This window comes from Leptonotus elevatus, chromosome 9 (genome assembly GCF_054856555.1).
Source record: "Leptonotus elevatus isolate MCC_2025b chromosome 9, RoL_Lele_1.0, whole genome shotgun sequence".
In the NCBI taxonomy this organism is placed as follows: domain Eukaryota; kingdom Metazoa; phylum Chordata; class Actinopteri; order Syngnathiformes; family Syngnathidae; genus Leptonotus; species Leptonotus elevatus.
Genome location: NC_141247.1, coordinates 6,661,814 through 6,688,485, shown reverse-complemented (window position 1 = coordinate 6,688,485; position 26,672 = coordinate 6,661,814). Strand labels below are relative to the sequence as shown.

Sequence of the window (26,672 nt, the reverse complement as noted above, 5' to 3'; positions counted from 1 at the left end):
TTCAAACTCTTCAGTGACATTGATCTTGCTGGTAAAAACAACAACAAAAACAAAAAACAGCCACGTACCTGCTGATAGCATTTAGCAAGTTTTTGGCACAACCAACCACTTGATTGACTAGCCATGTTCATACATTTTTATTTATGTCAGAGGAGGAAGAGGTGCGCCTCCTCTTCTCTTTTTGTGGTCAGGCGCGTGTGAAGCTGGTACGTTTGTAAGTATCCGCTAGGCTTTGGTGTGTGAATATGCCAACAGTCCACTATGTGTTGACAACAAGTTTTTTTGGGGGAATCATACTCAAGCGCTCACCTGGGTTCCTCTGTGCTTTGCAAGCCACTGTCTTCCTGGCTTCCCTTCTGTCCAAGATGGATGCCCCTTCAGAAACCATTGTCAATGCAAGACAATTTGCTGCCCATTATTTTATTTTTGGTGTGGTGGGTGTTGTGGGGATGTCCTCCTCAGGTGGATGGCCGGGGCTGCCAACCCCATCGACCGGCTCCTGAGTCTAGCTCAGCTGACTTTGGGCGAGCCAACCAATCGCGATCCTTTTCGCCACAAAATCCACAACAGCTGTGACTGCTTTATAACGTAACTTGCTTTTCAAAGTATGTCAACTGCTGAAATTAGCCTGAAAAGTGGGGAAAGCATGAATATTTGCTGTGTGCTGGGAAGAAAAAGAGATGAAAGTGAACTAGACATTGTTGGGTTGAAAAAAACAATCATGTTTTATTCATAAGTTCCCAGAAGAGTCTCGTTTTAGTGAGCGTACGTGTTATCCTTTGATAATACTGATTTGGTACAATTTGACATCCATCACGAGTCTCTTCACAGTGAGGAGGATCCATTACTGCTACTGCTGTTGGGATCTAGGTCGGAAATCCGTCTGTTTCCAAAAAACAAAGAAATAAAGAAAAACAAACAAAAAAAAAACATCAAAACTGCAGACCGATGCTGTAGATATGCAATATTAGAGTGCCACAAAACTCTAGAGTAGTAATACCAGCCAAAGATTTTGCACATTACAAGCCACTTCTTCTTAGAAATATAAAACTCGATATTCTGAACAATATTCTACTGTGCTGCATAAAGGTAGATCTATACACTGTACATCGAAATATAGCTTGAAAAATCATTTTCACAGTTTTAAAGACTTTTATTTAGAGTATAAACCATTTTTAAACACTTTATTACATAAATTATTTTTTTTAGATAGTGACTATTATTTGCCCTGGTAGCAATCTAAAATAATACAAAAAACAAAATGAACATTTAATACATAATTTACAAAAGAAAATGAATTCATACATTGAAAATCATTTAGAATTAAACTGACTGACTCATTCATGATTGTCATATATTACTAAGAATAAATAAATAAAAATGAAAAATAAATATGAACTTAGCATGTTTTGTGGACTCTGTGAGCGGTGGGTTCTGTACAGAAGTGCCTCGGTGAGTGAACGTCTCACGATCCTACTGCGACTGAAACGTACAAAACTACAGCATCTACAGCATCAATACGCAACATCCTGAAATTGAGTGTAATTGGACACATAACATGTTACTTCTCCCGTTTGGAAATAAACAATGCTGTGTAGTGCCACTGTCCACAAATATAGCCATCTTTTTTTGTTTTTTTGTTATGCTTTTTACGGTGTACTTTCTGGTCCGTCCCGAGCCGTTGATGGAGGCCTTCGGCTTGTGTGTTGCTTGCTTCAAGTCAGTGATGGACGATGGGAGGCCTGAGACAAGGTGACGACTCGTAGTGCTGGACAAACGGAACTTTTGCCTCGTCCGTCTCTGCTGTCCTCCTTTGATGTGTTGTCGTCATGGCAACACACCCAAGCGCTCTTCACTCTTGTCCTTTTTGCGTTGAGCGTCCGAAAGCTTGCGGGGCGCTCTCAGTGTGGCCCAAAAAATATGGGCGAAAATAGCAATCATCTTTTTTAAAAAGGGGAATCTTCTTATTTAATCAGTAGTGCCTTCTCACTTATTCAGTGTTTTTTCTTTAAAAGAAAGGTTACTTTAGATGACTTTTTTTTTTGCCTGTGGCAGTAAAATTAATAATAATGTTGCGTCACTCTTTTCAAAAGTCCCTGCAGCGTTCCATGAGTAACCCCGTTTGTTGCTGAAATCTCCAGAGAAAAAGGGTTGAGGAGGCTGGGAAGGGAAAAAGGGCTTTGGGGGAGTGGGGCGGATTCCTGGTGGGCTGTTACCTCCTGCCCATCTCATTCTGTCTAAGGAACTGGATATTGTTGCTGCTGTCAGCCAGTTCTGGATACTGCTCCACGGGAAGTACATAGTAGCCATCATATCCTTGTACTCTGCCCGTCGTCAGCAGCTGTTGTCGCTCTCCCTCAGTCCAGAGGCGACTGCCTCCTTTCCCGTCTCTGGCCCGCTGCTGTTCCTTGGACCAGGCTCCCGCCAAAGCCCTCTGGCGAGCCAACTCCAACAGTCTTACCTTCTCCTCGTCCACCACGTCAGCGGAAAGCCCGTAGCGGACGCTGAGAACAAACGACGGCACGGCAAACTCCACCGTCACCCCTTTCCTGGATCGGCCGCTGACCGTCACGTTGATGCCGCTCTCCAACGACTTGCGGCCGTTGGTGAGGCCCAAGGCCAGCAGGTCGCTGTCAGACGAGCCGATTTTCACAAAGTAGTGGCAGTCTTTCCCTTCCTGCGTGTAGTGGGTGCCTTCCAGGTACTGGGCGCCGTTCAGCACAAGAGCCACTTTGCGGCTGTCGTCGCTGGCTAAAGATGACACGCCGGCTACCACTCGGCCCTCCTTGAGGGCCAGCATCACCCCTCGTCCTATGATGGGGGTGCTGGTGCCGAACCAGTGGCCGGGCTTTTCCTTTCGCCTGCGCCGTTCCTTGTTGAGAAGACGGCCCTCTAGAGCCATGAAAGCCTGGTTGTGACGCTCTGCCGCCTGCTGCACGCCCGTGATGAGCTGCAGTCGCCACAAGAAGAGATTGAGAGATCAATTGATGAAAAGATCAATGACTGTCATACTCACAAGGAAGTTTTTTCATTCAGTACCTGTCCATTCTCACAGTGCTGGGTAGCCTGCAGCTCATACGGCGGCTGCACAAAGTAGAGCGAGTGTCGAGGGAATCCGGGGATTATGTTACTAAGCTGGAAGCCAAACATCACCAGCCAGCTCTTCACATCTACAACATCAGATAAAATTGAAATTACATGTTGGAATGGCAAATTTACACTGGGTAGCCAATGATTTGATTTATTTTGAAGGGATTTCATAAGAAATTGATTGTTTTCTTTTGTAGCTAATACGGGGCGACCCAAAAAAACGGGAACTTTTTAAAATCCAATAGAAGCAAGAGTGATGGAATTAAAAAAAAAAACATATTTATAGTAATTGAAACCTTAAAACATGGCACTTAAGAAACAATGATGGAATTTTCATTTTTTAAATGTTTTTGTAAATAGCGTCCTCCTGTACGAATGCATTCTTGAAATCAGCTGTTGAGATTCCTCATTGACAGCTGGGAGACTGAATTTCCATGGCTACTAAAATGGCGGAGCGTTTACTTGCTCAAGGTCACTGTCTGGCAGTGCTGCCACTTGCTCATATCTGCCAATACGTACTTCAAAAATTCCCGTTTTTTTGGGTCACGCTGTCCAAAGCGCATGAAAAACTAGTTGCACCATGATGTTAACACTAAAGATATGACTCACAGTCTAAAGTATCTCACAAAAGTAAGTACTGTATACTAGTGATGGCAAAATGAAGCTTCATGAAGCACTTGTAATATTTTTTGACTCCTCTAGATGCCACTCTTGGTTGAAAGATGCAGTGGAAATGTAATCAATTTCCTTTGAACTAGCCTTTATATTTAAATTAAGAGCACCATCTAGGGGAGTCAAAAAATATTACAAGTGCTTCATGAAGCTTCATTTTGCCATCACTACTGTATACCCGTCAAATTTCTGCGGATTATATCATGAAAAATGTATAGATTATAAAATTCATCCAAATTCATCCATCGTCCAAATAATTTAAAATAAAACCAATAATAGCGAAAACCCTGGCAACAAAAGTGAGTAAGCCCCTAAGTGAAAATGTCCAAATTGGGCACAGTTAATCATTTTCCCTCCCCAGTGTCATGTGACTCATTAGTATTACAAGGTCTCACTGTAAATAGGGAGCAGGTGTGTTATATTTAGCATTACAGCTCTCACATGGTCTCATACTGGTCACGGAAAGTTCAAGATGGCACCTCATGCCATTGCCAACACCCTGAAATTGAGCTGCAGCACAGTGAGACCATCCACGTTGAACTCCGTGCACCAGAGAGTTAAGGCAGTGCTGGAAAATAATGCACAAAATATTGACACTTTGGGCATTTTCTCTTAGGGGTGTACTCACTTTTGTTGTCAGGAATTTAGCTATCGTTGGCTGTATTTTGAGTTATTTTGAGGAAGCGATAAATTATTAAGTTATATAAGCTGTACTTTTCATTTGTCAAAGTGAAAGATATAATTAAATATTTGCAGAAATGTGAGAATTGTATATCCAGCACATATTTGTATAAAGTGGGGCTAACTCTGGAGATTAAATTCATTTAAGGGTTATAATAAAATTAACCCAGTGATTTACTTGCTTGATGCTTGTTGGAGAACTCTAAATTGATTGCGCACTTTGCACAGCCACATTCAAATAGCATATTATTTGTACGGCTTTGGCTCATCATCTCAGAGCACAATTCCCTGCTCAAGTTAACCTCCATGAGGCCTCACAAACCAATGCTGCTGGAGTGTGATGCTCGTGAGCAGAATTAAACCTGGAAGCGAGAAGTTCTGAGAATTGTGTATATGAGAAGTTGTATTTTACAGCAGAAGTTTCTATTTGATTATTTTACATTAATTCCAAGATTTTACTTTTTAGAAAAAAAGTAGAAGCAAAAGTCGAAAAATGTGATTAATCACGATTAATCGAGATTAATTATGGAAAATTGTGAGATTAATTAGTTAAAATTTGTAATCGATTTACAGCACTAGTATAAAGTATACCATTCTCGATTCCTTCTTACCTGTGACATAATTTTTCACGTCTAACATGTCACTGAGGGGATTGTTGTTTTTGAACATGTATAGGTTAAACGGAGAGGGATCTTTCCCAATCTTGGGCCAGATGCTGTAATCAGGCGAAGTCCAGCGGCCAGCCAAGACATCATAGTCACGCTGGGTGAAGTGGACCAGCTTGGTCAGGGCATCGTACAGACCACCATGAAATCCCACCACCAGCTGGAACTCCGGGTTGGAGTCCAGGTAAATCTCTCCATATGCCGTGTATTGCAACTGAGTGAGTAGAGAAGTGGCTTGTTGAGTATGACCGTACTCAGAAAACAGGTTAAGAATAAATAAATAATTGTACAAATTTAGCATTACCTGCTTGATCATCTGTCCATTGCTGCTAAAAACAGCCAATGGTGTGCCGGTGTTGTCAGATGCTATGTAATATTCCTCTCCACTGCTTACCTCCATGGCAAACACATGGCCCTGAACAAAAGAGTACATTTTAAGTGAATTTGCGTTCACATTGCTTTGCTCTCCAATTTTTAAGCTAAGATATTCATACATGCAGATATTAAAATACAGTAGCCTTGCCCAAAACAAAGGTCCCACCCTCTGATACGAGGCAAGAACAACATTATCTATGCACTGCATTTTAAAATGCTGGTATATTAGATTTAATTATTAGTCTTATTTTAACTCTAAGTCTTTTTTTAACTCTAAGTCTTTTTTTTAACTCTAAGTCTATGGGGACATAGCTCACGGGCGCAGCACTTTTTGTGCGCCTCATCACTCCTTAAATGCCTGCATGTGTGTGGTCTATCATGTTTTTATTTGTTATAATGGACACCAGGATATTAAGGCTGTAACGTGTTGTAAACTTACCAAGCTTTATATGTAACATTTTTAACATGAACATCATGCAAATCAACTTGCGATTGTGATTGGTTAGCTAGGATCCAATCATGAACCAGAATTGTTGACATCATCCAGATTATGCGTTTTTATTGGTTTAGACACGCAAATATGTCATGTCCACTGCAATCATCTATGGGTCCGAAGGGGTTAAAATATATGAATCTAGTCAGTTTTCTTTATTACTGGACCTTGACTAAACCATAACATTGGCCCCATAAACTTCAATGGTAGGCTAGTCATGATGATTACATCACTGATTCCACCTCTCTTCAATTCCTGGTGCGGCCATCACATTGGAACAAGGTCAACAATTTGGATTTATCCAAGCATTGGATGTTTTAACATTTCACCTTAAACAATTGGCAAATAGGGATTGGGACGACCCAAGAGGGTTTTAGTCCTATTCCTTGTTGCTATTGGGTCGTTCCATTTTGATTTTAATGAAACTTGGTGCACTTGTTGATTGTGATCTGACAACACAAAATCTCAAATTTTAGGTCAATTGGAGCAGGGGTTTGGGAGCTACGGCCCACCAAATGTCGAAATTTTCTGCAAAAAGGGGCGTGGCCACCATCCATTGAACCCTTATATCAAAGGATGGGTCAACCTTCACAAAATAGGTATTGTTGGAAAGGGAATTCCAAAAGGATTCCAAAGCTTTTATCCTTTACATTGCGTATGTAAACATCCTTAACTATAGCTGCGAGTTGCACCAAGGTTAGATTTCATGTGACTTTGGTAAATATAACCTAGCTTAACCCTATGAGCAAAATGCTTAGATGAACCTGTGTTGCCATGTACACCTACCTGAAGGTCATAGTAGAGTGAGGATATTTCTGAGCTTGAGTGGTTAAAAATGTGTGTCACCCTAGTTGGGTGGTTGAGGTCAGCATAGAAAAACTGAAGGTGCTGTCCAAGGCTGTTCCTTGTCGAGACCCTGCGTCCCAACCCGTCGTAGTGATAAACAACACTCCAGCCGCCAGGGCCCCGATTGTAGGCCCTCAGCAGCTGACCCTTTGAATTGTAGTCAAACATGTCAGAACCGCGCTGGCTGAGGTAACCATCCTCGTCCAAGCGGTACTGGACATCTCCCAGCCGTGTGATGCGATCGCGGAGGTCATAGCGCAGCGGCATGATCCGAGCGCTGTTCCCGGGGTTCAGCAGATGAAGGTTGCCATTCAGGTCGTAGCTGTAACGCCATGTTGACCAGTCGTTCACCTGAATAAAAAAAAAGAAAAGATAACACGAAGGCCAGAGTCTAATTCCAGTTCCAATTCCTAGTTCCAAATGAGCATATAACAGGGCATCACCAGCCCAGTGTCTGATAACACAGGACAATAAATCGACATGATATGAACTAATCCGCATGGTTTGCTCACCTTGACCCCGGTGAGCTGTCCGTCTCCATCATAATCATAGCGATATTGAGTGGTGTTGGCATAGGGCCCGATTTTCAGCTCCCTCTTTACCACCCGTCCCATGCTGTCGTACTGCACCGTCATCCAGTACATGAGGGAGCGGAAGATCTCATACTGGACCTCCTTGATGCGTCCGTGGGTGTCGAAATGCTTACTCAGCGTCATAACAGCTGTGGTGATAATCTGATTGATGTCGTAGTAAATGACCCCAAACTTTCCAAAGTGCTCCACCTAGGACAGAAAGGTTTGCAGAATGTATAAGTCTTATATACTGGGACTTAAAGGGGAAGTTAACCTAAACATTTTTTTGGGACAATAATATGTTTTATTTATTATAGACTCATTCGTCTAAATATGGCATTTTGGTTAATATTGCGTTAGTGGAGTATGAGTTAAGCAGCAAAATCCAGCCGTTTTTATCCATCTCAGGGGCGGCCATTTTATCCCTAATATGGATAAAAACGTCTGGATTTTGCTTCATAACTCATATTCCAAAAAATTTATATTAACTCAATCACGCCCAGCCATTTTCACTGAAGCAACCCCCTTCACTCCTGGCTGTTTCATTGGATTTTGCAAGGCCCACAGAATATTGTGTTCTGTTGCTATAAAAACATATAACCTACCAAAAGAAAGATGAAAGTTTCTTCTTTCATCAGAAAAAAAAGATATTTGTATCTGTTTCCGTTTTGCAGAAATTAGCATTAGAATATCACTATTCACAAATCTGTTGAAAACACTGGGAAAAAGAGAGTTGCAACAAGGTCCTGGTTGATCTTTTATATTCTACTGCCACCTGCTGGCCGTTTTTTGTAATAACTACCATTGCTTTAAGCGACTTCTTCAGGTCAATAATAATAATAATAATAATAATGCATCGGATTTATATAGCGCTTTTCTATCTAATCAGATACTCAAAGACGCTTTACAATGGATAGGATACATTATTCATGCCATTACACATCCACACTGTGGTGGCGGTAAGATACTTAAGTAGCCACAGCTGCCCTGGGGCAGGCTGACGGAAGGGAGGCTGCCAGTGTGCGCCTACGGCCCCTCCGACCACCTCCAAACATTCGCACCAGTGTGAATGTGTGTGAAGTGCCTTGCGTAAGGACAAACGACACATGGCTTTGGGAAGAGCGGGGATCGAACAGCCGACCTTCTGGTTACTGAACGTCTCTACACCCTGCCCCCCCCCCCCCACCCCATACGTTTTGGGGAGCAAATGAGTTAAACAGAATGCCATGTTTAGACTAGTGAGGTCACATACAACATATTATTGTCAAGAAATGTTTAAGGTTGTCTTCCACTTTGAAAATCAGTCTCCATATTGCAGTAATGGCCAAAGACAGTGCACCTTGCCAGAGATTTCATCATATCTGTAGAGGTCCACAGGTAGCGGCGTTTCACTGATGACTGGCTTCATGCTTGCAATTCGGAAGCTGTTGTCGTGGTAGGTGTAGTCGAACCTCGCGTTGACCATCCCCTCCTCACTGAAGCGATAAATCTGCTTGTCGATAAGCGGACCCATTTTCCGATAGCGGATAGTACAAGAGAAGCCACCGCTCTGCAGATTGACCATCTTCAGCACACCCGCGGTCTCATCGTAGCCGAAGGTGACAGCAGTGCTGTCGTACACGATCTCGGACAACTTGGCCAGTTTTCCGTACTTGTAGAGGACGCGGCGGCCGGTGCCCAGGTAGTGTATGGATTGAGGCCTGCCGTCTTCACTGAAGTCGTGGATGATGGAGGCGTTGCTCTCTGGCGGGTTGTAAGTGTTGCGTATGTATCCGATGGACACGTGCGTGAACATGGTGTGGCGGGCGACGCTTGGCATGGTGACGGCCGTGACGCGATTGGAGGTATCAAACTCAAAGATGTACTGCTTTTGACTCTGGAGCAATAACACCATGGACTGGAAAGAGAGAATTCAAAAATGGAAACATTGTGAGTAAAGTTTGGACGTATTCAATTATGTAATAAATGTGAAAACTGCACTTACTTTATCAAGGTAACTATAACTCCAAACCTTCCCGTCCACAAAAGAGCGAGACAGGATGCGCCCATGAGGATCGAACTCCGTCCTCTCGCTCATGCTGCCCCTCTGCAGGCCAACGAGCTGACCAGTGGATGAGTAGGACACATTGACCACTGCCAGGCTGCTGCTAGGCAACCACATAGCTGGCCGGCCCTGAGCGTCGTACATGATGCGCAGTGTAAACTTGCGATGGTCATCGTAAATCTTCTCCGTGCGTGTGTTACGGTCAAAGTCAATGGAGAGGAGGTTGCGACCGTGTGCCTGCAGAAAAGTACACATTTACAAAGATTATTCACTTGAAAAAGGTTTATGCGAGGTCTGGTGAACTTACTCTTAGCTTCCTGCCAAACACGGTAATTTTCCCTTTGGTCTGCTCCTTACGCAAACGCCATTCAATGGAGTTTAGGCCGTTGTCCGTGGGAAGTGTTATATTCCTGCGACCGATCGTAGGGCTGACATATCCCGCCAGGATGTGGGGCTCCGTGTGAAAACTTATACCCATTCCATTGGCGTACATCACTCTCAGGGTGCCATTGTTGCACATCTGGTAGTTGTTCCTTACTTGGTCTTAAGAGAGAGAAAAGGCAATAATGTCAAGAAAGATTGGCAATACAGTGAGTCCAATGAAGGATATGACACAGCAAGGGATATAGTTCTGAATATCCCTTTCAGATAAATAAAACTAACAGCATTAATTCATTGCTAGAAGAAGAGAACTACTCAACTTTTCTTCACAATGCCATAATTGCAATACCAGACACAGACGTGCGCAAATGGACATAATAAGATATTCTTTTGTTTGTTTTTGTAGTTTTTGCCCTATGTCTGCTTTTTGTCCATCTGTCCTTCCCTGTTAATTTCAATCCACTGCTATGCCCATTTACAATAGATATGACTTTAGTTGTGTTTATTAGGGATGAGTGAGTAAGGCCCTTTTATGATCAGGAACTACAAATTAGAAATGAGAAGAATAGAAAATTGCCGATCATTTCATGCAATTTTAAAGAAAATGCTATATTGGGATATAGGCCTTACTTTAAAATTGTCTTCCAACATGTTTTTTTATGTTCAACTCATGGAAAACTAGAAGACTTTAAATTGACTTAAACTACTTTCTTAAATATGGTGACCAAGCTTGACATGGTTTCAGATTAATTTTGATTTCTGTCTTTGTTTATTTATTTATCATTTTTCTTCGGTAATTGTTTTGTGGAGAGAATGGATTTTTAAAAAATACATTTATTATTGTTTTGTTTGCTTTTTTGGACTTGTGTTTTTTTGTTTTGGAAAACTTAAAAACTATGAATAAAATATTGTCACCCTCTTAAAACAATGAAGTCATTTTTTTGTTGCAAAAATTATTTTTGTCTTAATCATCTCCTTGTGATGAAAATGGTTAATTTTTTTGTGTGTCCCAAAAAAAAAATCTTCAGCGATTATTTTAAGAAGGCGTCAATATTGGAAAAAAATCCATCATTGATTTTTTTTGGGGGGTGAGGGGATTTTATGTATCAAAAGTACTAATGGAATCAGTACTTAGTATCAGTGACTACTCAATATTTGAGTACTCGTATTGGTATCGGTCTGAAAAAAAAGTGGTATCGAACATCCCTAGTTTTCATATTCTTCATAGACAACCACATGTTCATCTGTGTGATAAAATCATACCTACTACATATTTATTAAGACTAACCTGAATGGACCCTTCTCTAACGATCTCTATTGTATTCTGAATAAAATCTGACATCTCTCTCCAGCTATCTACATTCCTTATCACCACAGTGTAATGAATCACTGGCATACACAAGAATGGAATCAGATAAGCTCATGTCTAATGTTCAGCTTAAATTCTCTCTCCCAGGACTGAAAACACACATCTTAATCACAGGGAGATCAAATTGTTTTGGGCTCAGAACTATCTGTCTGGATACGAAAGGGGAAGCATGTTCTTTTTCATTTGTAAAAGGTGAGCGGGATCAGCTGGTGCCTCCCTTTGAACCCCCCCGTAAATGACAGTAATCCATAAGACCAATTTGTAATAAAGCTCCAGGCGCATTTTAACAATGCCTCAAACGGACAAGCGAATGTTTTTTTTCCCACTGACTTGGCAGCAACAGCCCTTAGATAAATCTTTTCTGCACCGTCTGCCTGAACAAGCTGGTAATAAAACAGAAGAAATGGAGACGGAGGAGGGGTGAAAGAGAGAGAAATGAGACCTTGAGGGCTGAGGAGAGTTAATGAAGAGAACGAGAAAGAGCAGAAGAATAGGAGATGGTTAAGTGAGTATGTCACCAGAGAGCTGCACTGAAAACCCACACGGGGTGGCGGAAACCTTAAATTACTTACAGCTCTCTGAACGTCTCTACCCTCGTCCTCCCACAACACAGGTGGATCACTGCATACATCTCAATCCTATTCTGCCTGAGGCCTTCAAACCTTATAGCACGCTGTTTGCTGTCACAGCACTCACGTTGGTCAGAGGGGGAAATGACAATTCCTCTCCTTGTTCTTCAGTTTTGGCCAAACCAAATAAGCTGAGGGATAATGGGAACTGGCTGAGAGCTTTATTTGTATCTTTATGAGTGTATGTGTAACAAAGCTTGAGAGATGAATAGGATTCACTGCAGAGTGTTAATTAATTTGGCGCTGTGATGATATTCAAACACACAGGATGATCCGGGCTGAATATTAAAAAACGTAATTCAATATTTCCTCTCTCAAGTCAGGCGCACATTTATTGTTCACTTTGCAGTTTTTGGATGTACCTTGAACCACAGTGTACGAGGCTTCTACAGATGAAAGGTTGGTGATGACAGTCACGTCGTCATCTCTGCTGGAGCTCTCGATATCGATGGTGATGGAGCGTTCAATCTCACGATGGAGACTCGTAACCATGCCCGTGGGGTACGTCACATTGGTCAGGCGGCCCTCGCTGTCGTACCTGGGAGAGGAGACATTTCACGGAGGTCAATACATACACTTGGCCTCACACAGAACATTTTACTTAAATTTACCTGTAAGATTTTTAAAAATAAGAAAATTATACGAGGCCCATATCAACCACAGTGGTCTTGAAAATAGTATTTTTAGACTAAAAACAACGAATATGGAGTTTTTTCAAGCTGTAATATATATAACTATTTTCTTATTCATTTACGTTTGGCCAATTTAGACCAAGTGTCAAGCAGGGAGGTAACAGGTCCCATTTTTATTGTCTTTGGTATGACCCAGTCAGGGATTGAACCCACAATCACCCAGTCTGAGGATTGGCCACCATTAGACCACTGAAAAAATGATCTTAGTAGAGCGCTTGCATTTTTGGTTGACTGTTTTCATACTTGTATTTTTCCCCATTTATCTTATTACTAGATTATGCAAAACCTTAAAATAAGAAAAATCAGTTTATGAAAACCTCAGTTCAGGGCTTTTGATGTTGGTTAGTAGTCATCTGAAAATGTAGAAAATTATAGTTTTAAGTCTCACAGTACTCAAATCTGACTGTTAATACTCAATGCCAATATTGCTTGATCAAATAAGATAATTTAGTAATAAGTATCTTAAAATAAGAAGAATACTCTTGTCTGACAATTTCCTTTTAAGATTTCAGTTTTTGCAGTGCGCAAAATAAGATTAGATGCAGAACCACAGCAAGCAACAGCTTTTGACTGTAGTTTAAAACCAGCCACTAGGGGGCAGTATAATACCGCAAAAGCAATGATGCAAGTGCATGTGGTTCTCATTAGATTACAAAAGACATCAAAACAACACCTGGCCCACACACACTCACTGGTAAAAGGTGGTCCATCCAGTCTCATCAGCTTTGGTGGCGAGCAGGCCTGTGTTGCCGCTGTAGCCCATGAGAGCCACCTCTTGACCCACAGCTGACACACTGCGCAGTCCTCCGCTTGGATCCAGTCCCAAGGTCACCACTTGATTCTCTGGCAGGAGCACCAGTCGGAGCAGGCCGGCTCCCCCTCCCTGGCCCAGACCTTCTCTCCTCACTTTGACCGTATTGTTGCAATTGTCAACCAGGCTTGCCAGTTCGCCATCAGGACCATAGGTGAAGTTATAGAGCGGCTCTCCAGTCACAAGACTAATAGTTTGGATGTGCAGCCCCTCTTTGTTGAATACATACAGCTCCTGCTCTCTGGGTGATGCCACCTCATAGCGGGCCCCGCCGGATCCTCCATAAGCTGGGCTCGAGACGGCGGGGCCGGGCCGATTGGCTCGAACAGCTCGGATTCGTATGTTGTTGAGGTCGGCAATGAAGAGCGTCCCGTCAGGGGACACCGCCAAGGAGGTGGGAGAGTTCAAGCCGGCATCTGGGGCGTAGCCATCATCGCCGTAGAAGCAGTTGCAGTTGACGTCATTCTTGCAGTCACAATCAGAGGCAGCTCCAGCCAGAAGGGAGATTTCTCCATTAGTGCTTACCTAAAAGAAACGCACAAGGAGGGAGATATAGTGTCACAATATATTTTTTTTAATCCTATAAAGCCTGAACCAAGAAATATATGAGAGAAAATTCGGAGTATTTATTGGTCCTTTTGAACATTTTTTTTTTTTTTAATAAACTTCCACATATGACTTTTGATTTGTGTCATATTTGATACATCCGGTCACAATGCTTTATACATTTATAACAAAACTATAATAGTAAACAGGCATATCAGACATATTAGTATTTCCCAAAACGTACAAAAATGTTTTATTTTAAATTGCCATGGTCCCACAAACGTATTTATGAGTTTTTAAAAGTTAAAAATAAATGCTAGAGCATACAGAGGGCTTTGATGTAGCCTCTTACCTGAAGAGGTTGCTTAAAGCAATGGTAGTTATGACAAAAAACGGCCAGCAGGTGGCAGCAGAGTATAAGAGATCAACCAGGGCCATGTTGCAACAAGCTCTTTTCCCCAGTGTTTCAACAGGTTTATGAATAATGATGAAACTTAGCTATATTCGAATGATAATTGCTGCAAAACGGAAACAGATACAGATATACTTTCTTTTTTTTTTTCCTGATGAAAGAATTGACTAATCTTTCTTTTGGTAGATTTCATGTTTTTATAGCAGTAGAACACAATAATCTGCGGGCCTTGCAAAATCAGTCAAAATCCAGTAAAACAGCTGGGAGCAAAGGGGGTTGCTTCAGTGAAAATGGCTGGGAGTGAATGAGTTCATAAGTATAGGTGTCTCTCTTTTCTCAATTGGGGCGAATCCAAGCCATCAGATGGGCGATACTGCCCTCTTATGGATTATCTTTGCAATGCATGTGTCAGATCATATACAACAGGGTTTTAATGGGGAAAAAATATTATACTCATGAAATAGAGGGCTCAAAATGTCTTGTATTTAATATGCTACGTTTGGCGTGATATAGTTAAATGCCACCTTTAAGAATATAAAGAACGTGTAAGACAGCTGTTACGTACTTGTCGAACTCTGTTAATCTTTTTCTCGTCGGTCTCCGCGATGTAGAGAATGCCAGTGTGGGACAGGGCAATGGCGGTGGCGCTCTCAAGAGCAGCGTGGATTGCCAGTTTGCTCAGGCTGTAGTCAATCCCGGGTACCTGGCAATGCATGGGCCGGCCTGCTATGATGCTCACCTGTAAGAACAACAATGAAAACATGTTTACAACCTGATGCTTTAACTCCAGAAATACATCAAATTTATTTGTAGAGTGCTCCTATAGGCGCCGTGGTCATATACAGTAATTCTAAATTCAATCATGCATCTTCATGCACTTCAGGTGTTTGCTTTTTCATTATTTTTTTTCTGCATTAAAAAAGAAGGACCATACTAAACAAAGGGTTTTGAAAGAATGAGAGAAGACGAAAATGCACTGCAATGTACCTGATATTTTTACAAAATTAAAGTAGAATGTACATAATACAGATAACTGCTTTTAAAATTTGGGTTGACAGGACAATGGCAATATCTGCCAAGTGAATCATCTTTGCATTCTGCTTTTGCTATTTCTAATTTTAATATTCCTGTCAGTTAAAATTGAGTATTTTATTAATTTATTCTATAGCCATGGTGGTTAACTTGGTGTCAACACAGGGCGTTTAGACTGCCCTTGATGCATCTTGCAATTTGGTGACAAAAAGTAGACTCACACAAAGCAGGTCTATCTTGTGGCGCAGGTGATATTAACGAGATTTTGGTGGATTGGATGTACTTGTTCTGGGCACAAAAATAGGGCCCTTAATATTACAAATTCCCCATACAGTTAATAAAGGTCAGTTATTACTGGTTATATGATGGGTTAACCCTACAAGATATTATTTCCGGTATTTCCTTTGGGAAGCTGAATAAATAGTAAGACGGTATTATGTTTGAACTTATAGCAGTCCTTCTCAAATACAAATGTCAGGGTGAGTATGTGACCTCAGAGAACATGTTTTTATTTTTGCCGTAGTAAAATAAAGTGTAATTGCGCATCCACTATAGTAGGTGGCAGTAGCACCCTTTTTGTCAAAGAGCGTGCAAGGAGTATTAGCTCCTCTGAAGAAGTACACTTACAATTTTATAGACAAATGATACTATTTATATTCACAACAGAGAGTTGGGGTCTTATAGGTTCCACTGCAGTAGAATATTTATTGAGCTAACCGGTTTAACAATGATTGCAAATTAAATAGCAAATTTAAAGAAAACACACGTCTCATCAAAGCCCTTTTGTGGAGTGACCACATGGGTTTTGGCACCAACCTGATGGTTCTCAGTAATACGCAGAATAACATTGTTCTCCAGTACATAGAGAGAGTTGTCCATAGGGTTCACTGCTAAGTCTGTGGGCCACTCCAGGCGTACCTAGCATGCAGAAACAGAAGTTTAATGTCAGATAATCTACAGTGCAGTATATGCTAATGGAGACAATTTGAAAAGATGCCAAGGTCTCCTCTTCATTTTTTAAACTAAGTGTAGTCCTCACTCTCTTTTGATCCACTCATTTATCCGTGGACTCTTTAAAGGTCCCTAAATCAGAACGTCCCTCACCCTCTGGCTGGCTGCCGTCCACACAATTGTCATAGCTCAGCACTCACAAAGCTGTTAGATCATCATCCATCATGCCATCACCCCCCCCCCCCCCCCACACACACACACTTCTGAGTGACTCTCTCACCTGGCTCACGTCCATGCTGGTGTCACAGCTCAGTGGTCGCACGGCAGTCAAATCGTTGGCTCCCAGTAAAGTGGAGATGATGCCGTTCTGGTCCACCTTCCGGATCATAGTGGCGTCCACAAAGTACATCAGCCCATTTTTATCCACGGCGATACCTGCAAATGCCAGACGGGCGCTGTGAATGATGACTCATAACTCATAATTCACAACGGTCTGAGACATCTTAAGTCAATTAAAGCTCAGTCTTTCTACCTGCAGAAAACGGATAGCAGCCCGGACTGCTGATTCTCACAATTTCTCATCGGATAAGAAGGACCAAAGTGATTCGGTGATGGAACGGGTGCTGAACTTTTTGATAAGTGCTAGTTTTGGGATGAGTCATCAACTGAGGAAGTGAGCTCTCGCTGTTCCCTAAGGAACATTCTAGACTACGAGTGGCTTTTTTAAGGCACTGACTGTTTTCCCAATACACACTTTTCACCCCGATTCACAGCATGTACTTTTTTCTCTCCAATTGTTCCACTTTTTTCTTCATTTCCAAGCGGTGCTGTGTCAGCCTTACTAGTCGAACAGGCAGCAAGCATTCAGACAGGTGCGTTTGTTCTAAGCAAGCATGCTCCAAAATATCTCCTAGGCACACTGATATGTAAGAACAGACGAGGGCACAGCAAAGGTCACACAGCAAATGAGAAACAGAGATAGTGAAAGAAATAGAACAAATACTGTAAGCTGTAGAGAGAGTGTGTACAAGCTGTGGCGACAGGTTCGAGTGACTCATTCTCTGTTTTTAGCTCTCCAATCAGCTGTAACACACACAGACACACCCGTGAACCCATTAAAGTATACACTACACACATTAGTGTCACTGTATGGAACTGTGACGGTGTGACACCCTTGACAGTTTGGTGTCACTTTTCATAGATCCAATAATCCACTGAAATTATTCCATGACAGTATTACGTTTTTCATTAACCTGATTTATGGCCTGCTTCTGTCGTCGCCTGGTTTAGTTAAGGACACATTTGTATATATACAGAATCAGTATATTAAAAAACAAGAGCACCAAGAGAGCATCAAGAGAGCAGAGACGTTCCCCAGGGCTTAATTGAAGGGGAAGTCAACCCTCCAATTTAGTTTTGACAATAATATGTTCTATGCAGCCCCACTAGTTTAAATATGGTATTCTGGTTAATATTGCGTTAGTGGAATGTGAATATTAAGCAGCAAAATCCAGACGTTTTTATCCATCTCAGGGGGCGGCCATTTTGCCACTTGCTGTCAACTGAAGATGACAACCAATCACAGCTCACCTGTTTTCTGAAGCTGCACTGTGATTGGTTGTTACCTGAGACCTGAGCAACATTGATGTCATCTCCAGTCGACAGCAAGCGGGAAAATGGTTGCCCCATGAAATGGATAAAAACGTTTGGATTTTGCTTCATATATCCACATTTCATAATCAGAATGTCATGTTTGGACTAGTGAGGTCACATATAACATATTATTGTCAAAAAATGCTTAAGGTTGACAAATGCTTCCTGTTGAAATCAATGGCTAAATGACTATGAAGAAGATTTTACTTTTTCATGGTAAAATCCGATTCTACATTTGCTCTTGATCTGCTATCATCTCAATGTTAAATGGAACTGGGACATTAGGTCTTTTCCAAAATTTACATTTTATGAAAAATACCGATCCATCATAAAAAACTGCTAAATCAAAAACTAATGGACTAGCCATTATCGGAGGTAACAAAAAATTGCAATAATCTGCATGTATTGTGCGCCGAAATGATCGACACAATAGTTTGCATGAATAAGCGCCTTTGCTAAAGTGAAAATAATGAAAACCATTACCCCAAGTTATCCTCATTCATCATCTGATTACATACAAATCCGAAGAATGAGATCAATCAGAATAAATGAATGTAATGGCAGCTCTGTAATCATGACTAAATATACCGTTTGTCTGCTCCACATGGGCTCATTGCACTTCTGCTGAGCCGCTCACCTTTTGGGCTCATAAGTGTAGCTTCAGTGGCTTTGCCGCCATCGCCACAGCGCTCATCAAAGGGCAGGCACTGCTCTCCGGTCCCAGCCACAACCTCAGCATTGTCAGACAGCAGGCGGCCGCCTGTTAATGAGCGAACTCGGTATATTCGTCGGGAGTTAGTGTCTGAGATGAACAATGCTCCAGATAATGGATCAACTGCCAGGAAGTACTTATTGGTTGGATTGTTACTGTGGGGGCAGAAAAAAAAAAAAACAGTGATCATGATGGGGAATAGCTTTAATTTTTATATTTTCACTCATTATTATTACAGAGATGTTAGTTAAAATTGTCTTACCTGTGTCTAAAATCTTTGTTCCTTCAAGAAAGAAAGGCAGATCAAAACAAATATAAATCAATAAGGTCAGTAGTTAAAAAACATACAAAGGAAACATTTGAAATAAATCATAACCCTCCTACATTTTTGTTTTTACCTTAATTCTAGGATGCCAGTGGTGTTCATAGATGGGAAAACCCTGCGTACAAAGTTGAGGTCCCCTACGTAGAGGCTGCCGTCGTTGCCCATCGCCAAGGCAACTGGTGCGAGGAGCTTGTTGCCATCCGCCAGGCCGTTACAACTGGGGCAGGAGATGCTTCGTCTGCGACCGTTGCCCATAATGCTGCTGATAACTGGAGGCTGCTCTGTCACAAATATGTTTTCTCCACTTCCCTTGTGAAGTATGCCTACACACAGATAAGAAAGATTTGAAGTGGATTTTATACTTTTTTTTCTCTTCCAAGCAGCGTTTTAAACTGAGGCACCAATTTGGTTTAAATCAAACTCTCCCCTCAGTATGCTTGCATACTTACTGCTTCTCGTGTTGAGTATATGGTGCTTGTCCAGTGACCAGCCACCGAGATTGGTGGGATCCAATTCGTAACCTTGCAGGATGGCAGTCCTTTTCTCCCACAGAATGAGGCTGGCACATGACTCGTACTCGTAGCCCACAGACACTGCATATTTAAAAGTAAAAAAAAAAAGAAACAGGAACAAGACAATAGGTTAGAAAAAAATAAATAATAGAGCACAAACTCAACCTCCCCGCCCCATTTTATTATGCTGTTAATCTACAATACAACGCTAGTTAGCACCTGTGCCCAACTCTGCATTAACACCTAACTAACACTCTCAAATGCTGCGAAATCAATCAGAAATTGTGTTAATTGGGCTGATTACCTGGAGGACCTTTCAAATTACAGGCCGCACTAACTGTAAAACAAACTTTCTGCACAGGTTCACTAATAAAGTATCTGTCTCAGAAAAGGATAGACCAAATATTAGTAGTTTGGGCTGAGTTAGGGAATAATCTGTATAATAACTGTTAAAAGCAAAGGCGTGTTCACACGCTAACTCCCATTTCCAACACCTGTAACCTTTTCACTGCTAAGAGCAGAGGTGCTGTAAGTGGGAGAAAAGTGAACCAGGGCCCAAGACAGGGAACCAAGAATTTTATTTATTTTTATTTGCGACTTTGAAGTGGTGGGACCTAAAATTATATCAGGGGCGGCACCCCTTTCTAGCAATAACATATCTATGTGCTCATATCTACTCATGGCAAAATCTACTCAACCACAAACATACTTGATGGGATTTGACATTCATGGAAAATTAGGCATCATGAAGTGAAAGGATTTCCCCAAACGAAGCGCTTTAATGATTCTAGTCAACGATGACAGTATCTGTGCTTTCTTGGGCTGACAAGCGATTGTGACAGCAGAATGTAATATCACCGAGGTCTCTGCATGCTGCTCTAGTAGTTAACTGCTAACTCACTCTGATGGCTAATAACCCTTCTCTAAAGTTCCGGCTGAGTGCTTGAGCCAAATGCAGTCTCAATGAAAAACAGACATATGAAAAAACTCCCACTTAACTGTGGCTATACTGCATATAGTGGATTGAGGTTGACTTTCTGGTGTAATCTCTTTCAGGCTCCCTAATTAGAACTCTCTCACCCCGTCATACCCCGACCGTACGCTACTGCTGCCAAAGTTTCTAATCTTCACAGAAGAGAGGGAAAAAAAAGCCTTTGCCCCTTTGCAACTAAAATCCATTTCGTCTCATATACTCACCAACAGCCTCGGAAAGCCCGTAGACTCTCTGGCCGTACGCGTCAGTCTTGTCCCAGATGTAAGTGTAGGCTAAATTAGGCGAGGCATGGAACCACTTCTGAAAGAGATGGCCCTCCACTGCGACCATCAGATGAACTTTGAGCAGTCCCATGGACACCACGGCGGTGGTCATGGTCACTTTGAGCAAGGAGCGGTAACCCTGCGTCCTAGAACTTAGGTAGCACAGCTTTAAACTGGTGCCAGGAACCTCGATCTGCTCATGCAGCACCTGGAAGACAGAGAGAAGAGATGACAAGAGAAAGGGATTAGGTGAGGGATTAGAGAGAGGTGGGAATAATGAAGGTCACGGTTCCACTGACGGCTGAAGGACAGAAGCAGGGAAAATATAAGGAAATAGAGAAGGAGGAAACGAGGGGAAGAGGGAATCTATTGAAGCGAAAGTAGAAAGAGAGCCATAAAAGATGGGAGCGGGAAAAGAGTGAGGGAACCAGAAGGAGGATTAGCCGGCTGCCAGGGGTCAGTGGTACTGCACCTGTGTCTCCGGTATGATGGGTTTCTCCCCTGGCTTGGAGCTGAAGAAGGAGGAGAGAGGGGATGCAATCACAAGAGGATCAGGCCTGATGAAGCCACTCAGGTCACAGCCAGGGATTGTGTTCTCTTCTGTCTTAAGCACCACAGTGTCCATAGCATAAAACTGGCTCCAGGGCAGCCACACGGTGCGCTCCTGGCTCAGGAAGGGGGCGCGTTCGAATCGCAGAGTCAGTGATGCACCACCGTTAGCTATCAGGTCAAACCTGGAGAGGTTTGCAAGGAGAGGACGGGAATGAGGGACAGATGGGGAGTGCTGCAGAGGATGAAATGTCACACGGACTCATACATGACAGTGCTTCTCTTCTTCTGACACAATAATTGCACTGCTTCTTAGGAATCATTCAACAACAACTAGGGATAGACTGATAATCGGCCAGGGCGCTGATATTGGGCATTTTGACAAATATCGGTATCGGCCCTTTTTTCAAAATCTAAAAGCTGAAACCATTTTAATCAGTTAGTTTATAAGAGATGCTACTGACCCTGGGAACCTTCTGAACCTTTTGTTTTTGTTCGACATTAAAACAAAGAAATGTGAAAGGTTAAGGAGTTCAGGTTTTTTTTTCTTTTCTTTTTTTGAAAAAACAGAGCTATGGTACTTCTTTAAATTTCCATGTAACTTTAATTTCCATGTAACTTTTGAAGATGTACTGATAACCTTGTGAGCTCCCTGAACATTTATTTTTTGAAATTTAAAAAGAAGTACATTGTCTAAGATTAAAAAACTAAAAATAATAAGCATTAATGTTTTAAAACATTACAACAAAGTCAAGATTGGCATTTGTATTATTATTATTTTTTAAGACCAATAGCCTCCGCCCCCCCCCCCCTCCCCTTCCTTTTTTTTATTTTTATGAAAATGAATATCGGCTTCAAATATCGGTTATTGGCCTACTTGACTACTAATAATTGACATCGGTATAGGCCCTTAAAAAAAACAAATCAGTCTATCTCTAGCAACAACAACAAAAACCTGAAGTAAAAGTGCAACAAATCAGGTAAGCTCAATTATACAACAAGTGAAGACAATATCAAAGAATGACATATTTTTATCTTGAACATTTTGTGAGCGCTTCTTTTTGCTGTGAGTTCATTATAAATGTGGAGCTCGAAAGCAGACATTCTTATTGTTATGATAAACAGCAGGAGGTGTGTTTCTGGAAGTGTTGTGAACAGGTGACTCCTCTCAGGCCCTAACAGCTGCAAAAGAATATCATTAATTTATGACACATTTACTGAAGCTCGTGAAACTGCCCCTGAAAGAACAACGTCCCCTGTTATGTTAACATAAGTTTGATGTTCGGCATCAGTTTCATCAAACTGAAAAATGCTGCAAAGAAAGCACTGATGAAACTGCGGAGAGGGAGAACAATATCGAACAGACCTAAGAAAAGAAAATTTGCTTAATTTATGAGTGGAGGTCAGTTTGAAGAACCAATGAATCTTAATTAGATTCAGTGGCCCGCAGCCTGACTTAAATCCAATTCAACTTGTGCAACCGGACAACCCATGTGACCCTGAAAGCATGCTGGAAAGTGTAATTTCTGAAAAAGGAAGTGAAAAGAACTGCCCAGGGTTAGTTAAAAAAAATCATACAAATGTCAACAGATGCAAATTAAGGAAGTAGCATCCTAAACTTTTGTTATGTTGGAATAAGCACAGCTCAGGATAAAATGTTTTGTGGGAACAATTATAGCGATGTTGATTGCTTAAAACAACTTCAAATAAGAATTTATTTTCATATTGAAATTGATCCACCGGATTGCAATTGGTTCTCAAATTAGGTGTTCGTATTTTTACGTGAAATTATAATACTGTATTCTGTCCTTTTGTCGACTCCCTGCACATGTTACTTGCCACGTTAAATCAACCGGCATTTTATTATGAGATTGCGTTCTGCATTTGCATTTTGCAAATTACAATCTTGAGAATGTAATCACATCTAATTTAATTGAATCTTATCTAATTGTATCTAATCTAATGAGGTAGTTTCTAATGTTCAACAAGGATGTCTAGTGTACATACATTCCATCCTGTCGCGTCAGCGTGTATCCGTAGTGGGGGTAGTTGACAAAAGACACGTTCACCCCCACCAGAGGCGTTCCATCTGTCGTCAACACCTGACCCCGGATAAGAGATGCCAAACTGCAGAAAGACAAAGGAGATAAAATTGAGGGAGTGCTGGTTAATATAGAGCCAAACCATTTATCATCCGGGTTGATTAATTGCTCCATCTTTCAATTATTTAAATTGCCCTTTCATCTATGTCACTGGTTTTCGACCACTTATTAATTAGCCACAATCAGCAGCCCCCGCAATCGAGAGTACTTCCTGTCAATCTCATAAACACACCATGAGAGAGCGAGAGAGAGAGAGAGAGAGAGAAAGAGAGGAAGAGAGAGAGAGCAAGAGAGAGAGAGAGAGAAAGAGAGAGAGAGAGAGAAAGAGAGAGAGAGAGAGAGAGAGAGAGAGAGAGAGAGAGCGAGAGAGAGAGAGAGAGAGAGAGAGAGAGAGAGAGAGAGAGAGAGAGAGAGAGAGAGAGAGAGAGAGAGAGAGAGAGAGAGAGAGGCTCCTGACCTATTCTGCTTTTGCCTCTTGGAAAATATAAATTTATGAGCATTCATCTTGAAGTCAGGGTTATCCTGGAAGCACACTACATCATTGTAAAACCTTATAAAGACTAGTGGCATTCTATACAAATACTCATGGGAGTATGGGGGTACTGGTGGTGTTACTTCCAGTCAACTTTTCCCTATAGCCACAGCGGGAGCTACTGCATGACTGTATTCCCAGTAGACCAGCAAACACGCTTCTCCTTGGTGTATTCACCAAGGTAATTTGTTCCTTGTCAACATTTCTGATGTAATATTCATGGACAAAAATCACACGGCGCTGTAGAGTGCATGGTTTGGAATCCCCAGGATGACTTTAGCCTTCTAAGGGTATCTCAAATCACATTTTCCCTTAGTAGTACAATTTGATCCTGTCTGGCCAAATGAGTATGTTTTTTCCTACCTATTTCCATTGTAACAATTACTAATTTGACAATCTGCACTGCAGCATAGTAGCAACCACACTTGTGTGGTGTGGTTGGTTAGAGTTTGGTACAGCTGTTTATTCATAGTCATGTGTGTTCTCTCTGACGTCACAGCTTTTGTGAGATTTTTAGTTTAGAGCTCAGTTGGTACGGTGTTAGACAGCTAAGGGTAATTTGGTGCACCATTCTTAGTCAGGCAGGTTATTGAACAGCTTAGCATTTTGCTGACGAATGACAGAAACATTGACAGATGTCCATTTTGTTGAGGAATAACGAATGACGTGGTCCGGCTTGAAATATTGACAAATTGATGATGTCCCGATTATTGACGGTTAACGGATGCTTACGTTTAATTGACCGCTGATTTTGTCTATTACCTTTCTTTGTTCATTGGGGAATTAATTAAAACGTAGACAAATCCAAGACAATCATCTTCCTGGAAAGGATCACGATTGACTTGTAATGATCTGCTATATTTGGATATTTGGCTGTGAGTGAGACGACCAAGTTGCTTTGTCCTGTTCTTTGGATTTCGACATCTAAAAGGAATTACAAGTTGAACCGCAGCCACTTTGCACCGAGAGGAAACATTTGAAGGGACACTGGCATCTGATTAGAATCCCAAGGTAAGAGACCCATCTGAAGAGATTACACAGCTTAACTGGCTCGGGAATTCCTTTGGATCCCTCAGGAGAATGTGTTGTTACTGAACTGTTTTATCTTTTCCGGCCTGCTGCCACTGTGACCAGGGTCCAGATAATTGTGGATGGATTTGTGACACTGATGTACTAAAGTAAAGCGAAATGCAGGTTTTGAGGGTAGATTTTTTTCTAAACCTTTAGCCAGCCAGTTCTTCATGAAAGGTAAGGCTCCCCAGCTGATGACATACAACAACAAAGGACAACTGAAACAGACGCCAACATCCAGTATTATCAGTGTGTGGTTACAGGGTAAGTCTTTCAACTCTTGGTCATCACAGAAGATGGAGGATGGAAGGTTAAAAATACGTTCATCTCCAGATCAGTGTTTATACTTTACCTAGAGTTGAATGGGTTTTCTCCAGGAATGACATGGGTGCCATCCCGTGACACAAGCATCTTGACGCGATCGTAAAATGAGTGGACACGGGTCTGGGACAAAGGGATTTGTTGAATGACTTGCAGAGGGTCTCGGGAACCGCGGCACAGTGGACTGTTTTGACAAGGACTCTGGATGCAGCAGTCGGGGTCCATGCAGTCTGTTAGTCCATCTGAGAGAGAGGCCAAAGCAACAATCAGTCTGGGGAGCAAAAGCTATGCAGAATGAAGACACATAAGCGAGTATTTTAACAATAAATTACATTTTAATATTAACTCATTTGCTCCCAAAAATGTATAAATATGTTTTATTTTAAATATGACCATGGTCCCAAAAACATATTTATAAATTTTATTTATTTAATGCTAGAGCATACAGAAGGATGCAGCCTCTGAACTGGTGAGAACGCTAGAAGCAATGGTAGTTATTACTAAAACGGCCAGCAGGTGGCAGCAAAGTATAAGAGATCAACCGGGGCCATGTTGCAAAAAGCAAGGGTTTCCCCCCGTACTGTTTGATTTGATACAGATTTGTGAATAATGATGAAACTTAGCTATATTCTAATGCTATTGGCTGCAAAATGGAAACAGATAGAAATATACTTTTTTTCCTGATGAAAGAAGATACTAATTTTTCTTTTGGTAGGTTCCATGTTTTTTATAACAATAGAACATAATATTTTGTGGGCCTAGCAAAATCAGCCAAAATCCAATACATGGAGAGAGAAGGGGGTTGCTTCAGTGAAAATGGCTAGGAGTGAATGAGTTATTGATGGCTTCAAATTTTATCTGAATTTAACTTTTTTAAAAGCAATTCATTACTTTCCATAAACATCTTTTTTTTGCAAATGGAAATCTCCATCCCCACATTTTTTCCTGCTTTGCTGTTTACCTCCTTCGTTGTCCTTGTTGTCGGCGCAAGAGGTCTCCATGGCAACACTGCACCCAGGGCCCCTCCAACCCGTCTGACATTCACAATGCCAACTTTGCTGTCCCATGGTGCACTGCCCATTCCCATTACATAGGTTAGGGCAGCCATCTGGGGAGGGTAAGGGGCAAGATAAGAGAGGTCCAGGGAAGTGGGATGATGGAAGAGAGGCAGGATGATGCTCTTTTAATTAAAAAACTAACACACAATCTTATGCATACAGACATATGCTCACATGATTTTGAAAGACTAATGGGTTTCATAAATAACCAAATGGTGGAACGGTGTAAGAACTTAATGTGAAATAATCAATTGAACTCAGCATGTCATTTTTAATATACTACTACTTGTAACTGTTGTGCATCCATCTATCAGTTTGT

General features: G+C 41.6%; 1 protein-coding gene across 4 annotated transcripts in view; it reads right to left on the bottom strand.

The window, feature by feature from the left end:
- Positions 1-698: 698 nt before the first annotated feature.
- The window catches only part of LOC147168211 (teneurin-2-like), a 277,180-nt gene continuing 251,206 nt past the window's right edge, over positions 699-26,672 (bottom strand). For all 4 annotated transcript variants that reach the window (XM_086085533.1, XM_086085534.1, XM_086085535.1 and 1 more), the window contains 23 exons: positions 26,257-26,403; positions 25,327-25,537; positions 23,277-23,396; positions 21,193-21,454; positions 20,661-20,928; positions 19,401-19,544; positions 19,025-19,274; positions 18,889-18,909; positions 18,552-18,781; positions 16,542-16,696; positions 16,127-16,228; positions 14,844-15,017; positions 13,202-13,845; positions 12,180-12,355; positions 9,746-9,981; positions 9,379-9,675; positions 8,734-9,291; positions 7,335-7,604; positions 6,763-7,173; positions 5,413-5,523; positions 5,055-5,322; positions 3,040-3,170; positions 699-2,950 (listed from right to left, as the gene is read on the bottom strand). In XM_086085533.1, coding sequence (XP_085941659.1) covers positions 2,213-2,950; positions 3,040-3,170; positions 5,055-5,322; positions 5,413-5,523; positions 6,763-7,173; positions 7,335-7,604; positions 8,734-9,291; positions 9,379-9,675; positions 9,746-9,981; positions 12,180-12,355; positions 13,202-13,845; positions 14,844-15,017; positions 16,127-16,228; positions 16,542-16,696; positions 18,552-18,781; positions 18,889-18,909; positions 19,025-19,274; positions 19,401-19,544; positions 20,661-20,928; positions 21,193-21,454; positions 23,277-23,396; positions 25,327-25,537; positions 26,257-26,403 — 5,924 coding nt within the window. In that variant the 3' untranslated portion in view covers positions 699-2,212. The remainder of the gene's footprint in view (positions 2,951-3,039; positions 3,171-5,054; positions 5,323-5,412; positions 5,524-6,762; positions 7,174-7,334; positions 7,605-8,733; positions 9,292-9,378; positions 9,676-9,745; positions 9,982-12,179; positions 12,356-13,201; positions 13,846-14,843; positions 15,018-16,126; positions 16,229-16,541; positions 16,697-18,551; positions 18,782-18,888; positions 18,910-19,024; positions 19,275-19,400; positions 19,545-20,660; positions 20,929-21,192; positions 21,455-23,276; positions 23,397-25,326; positions 25,538-26,256; positions 26,404-26,672) is intronic.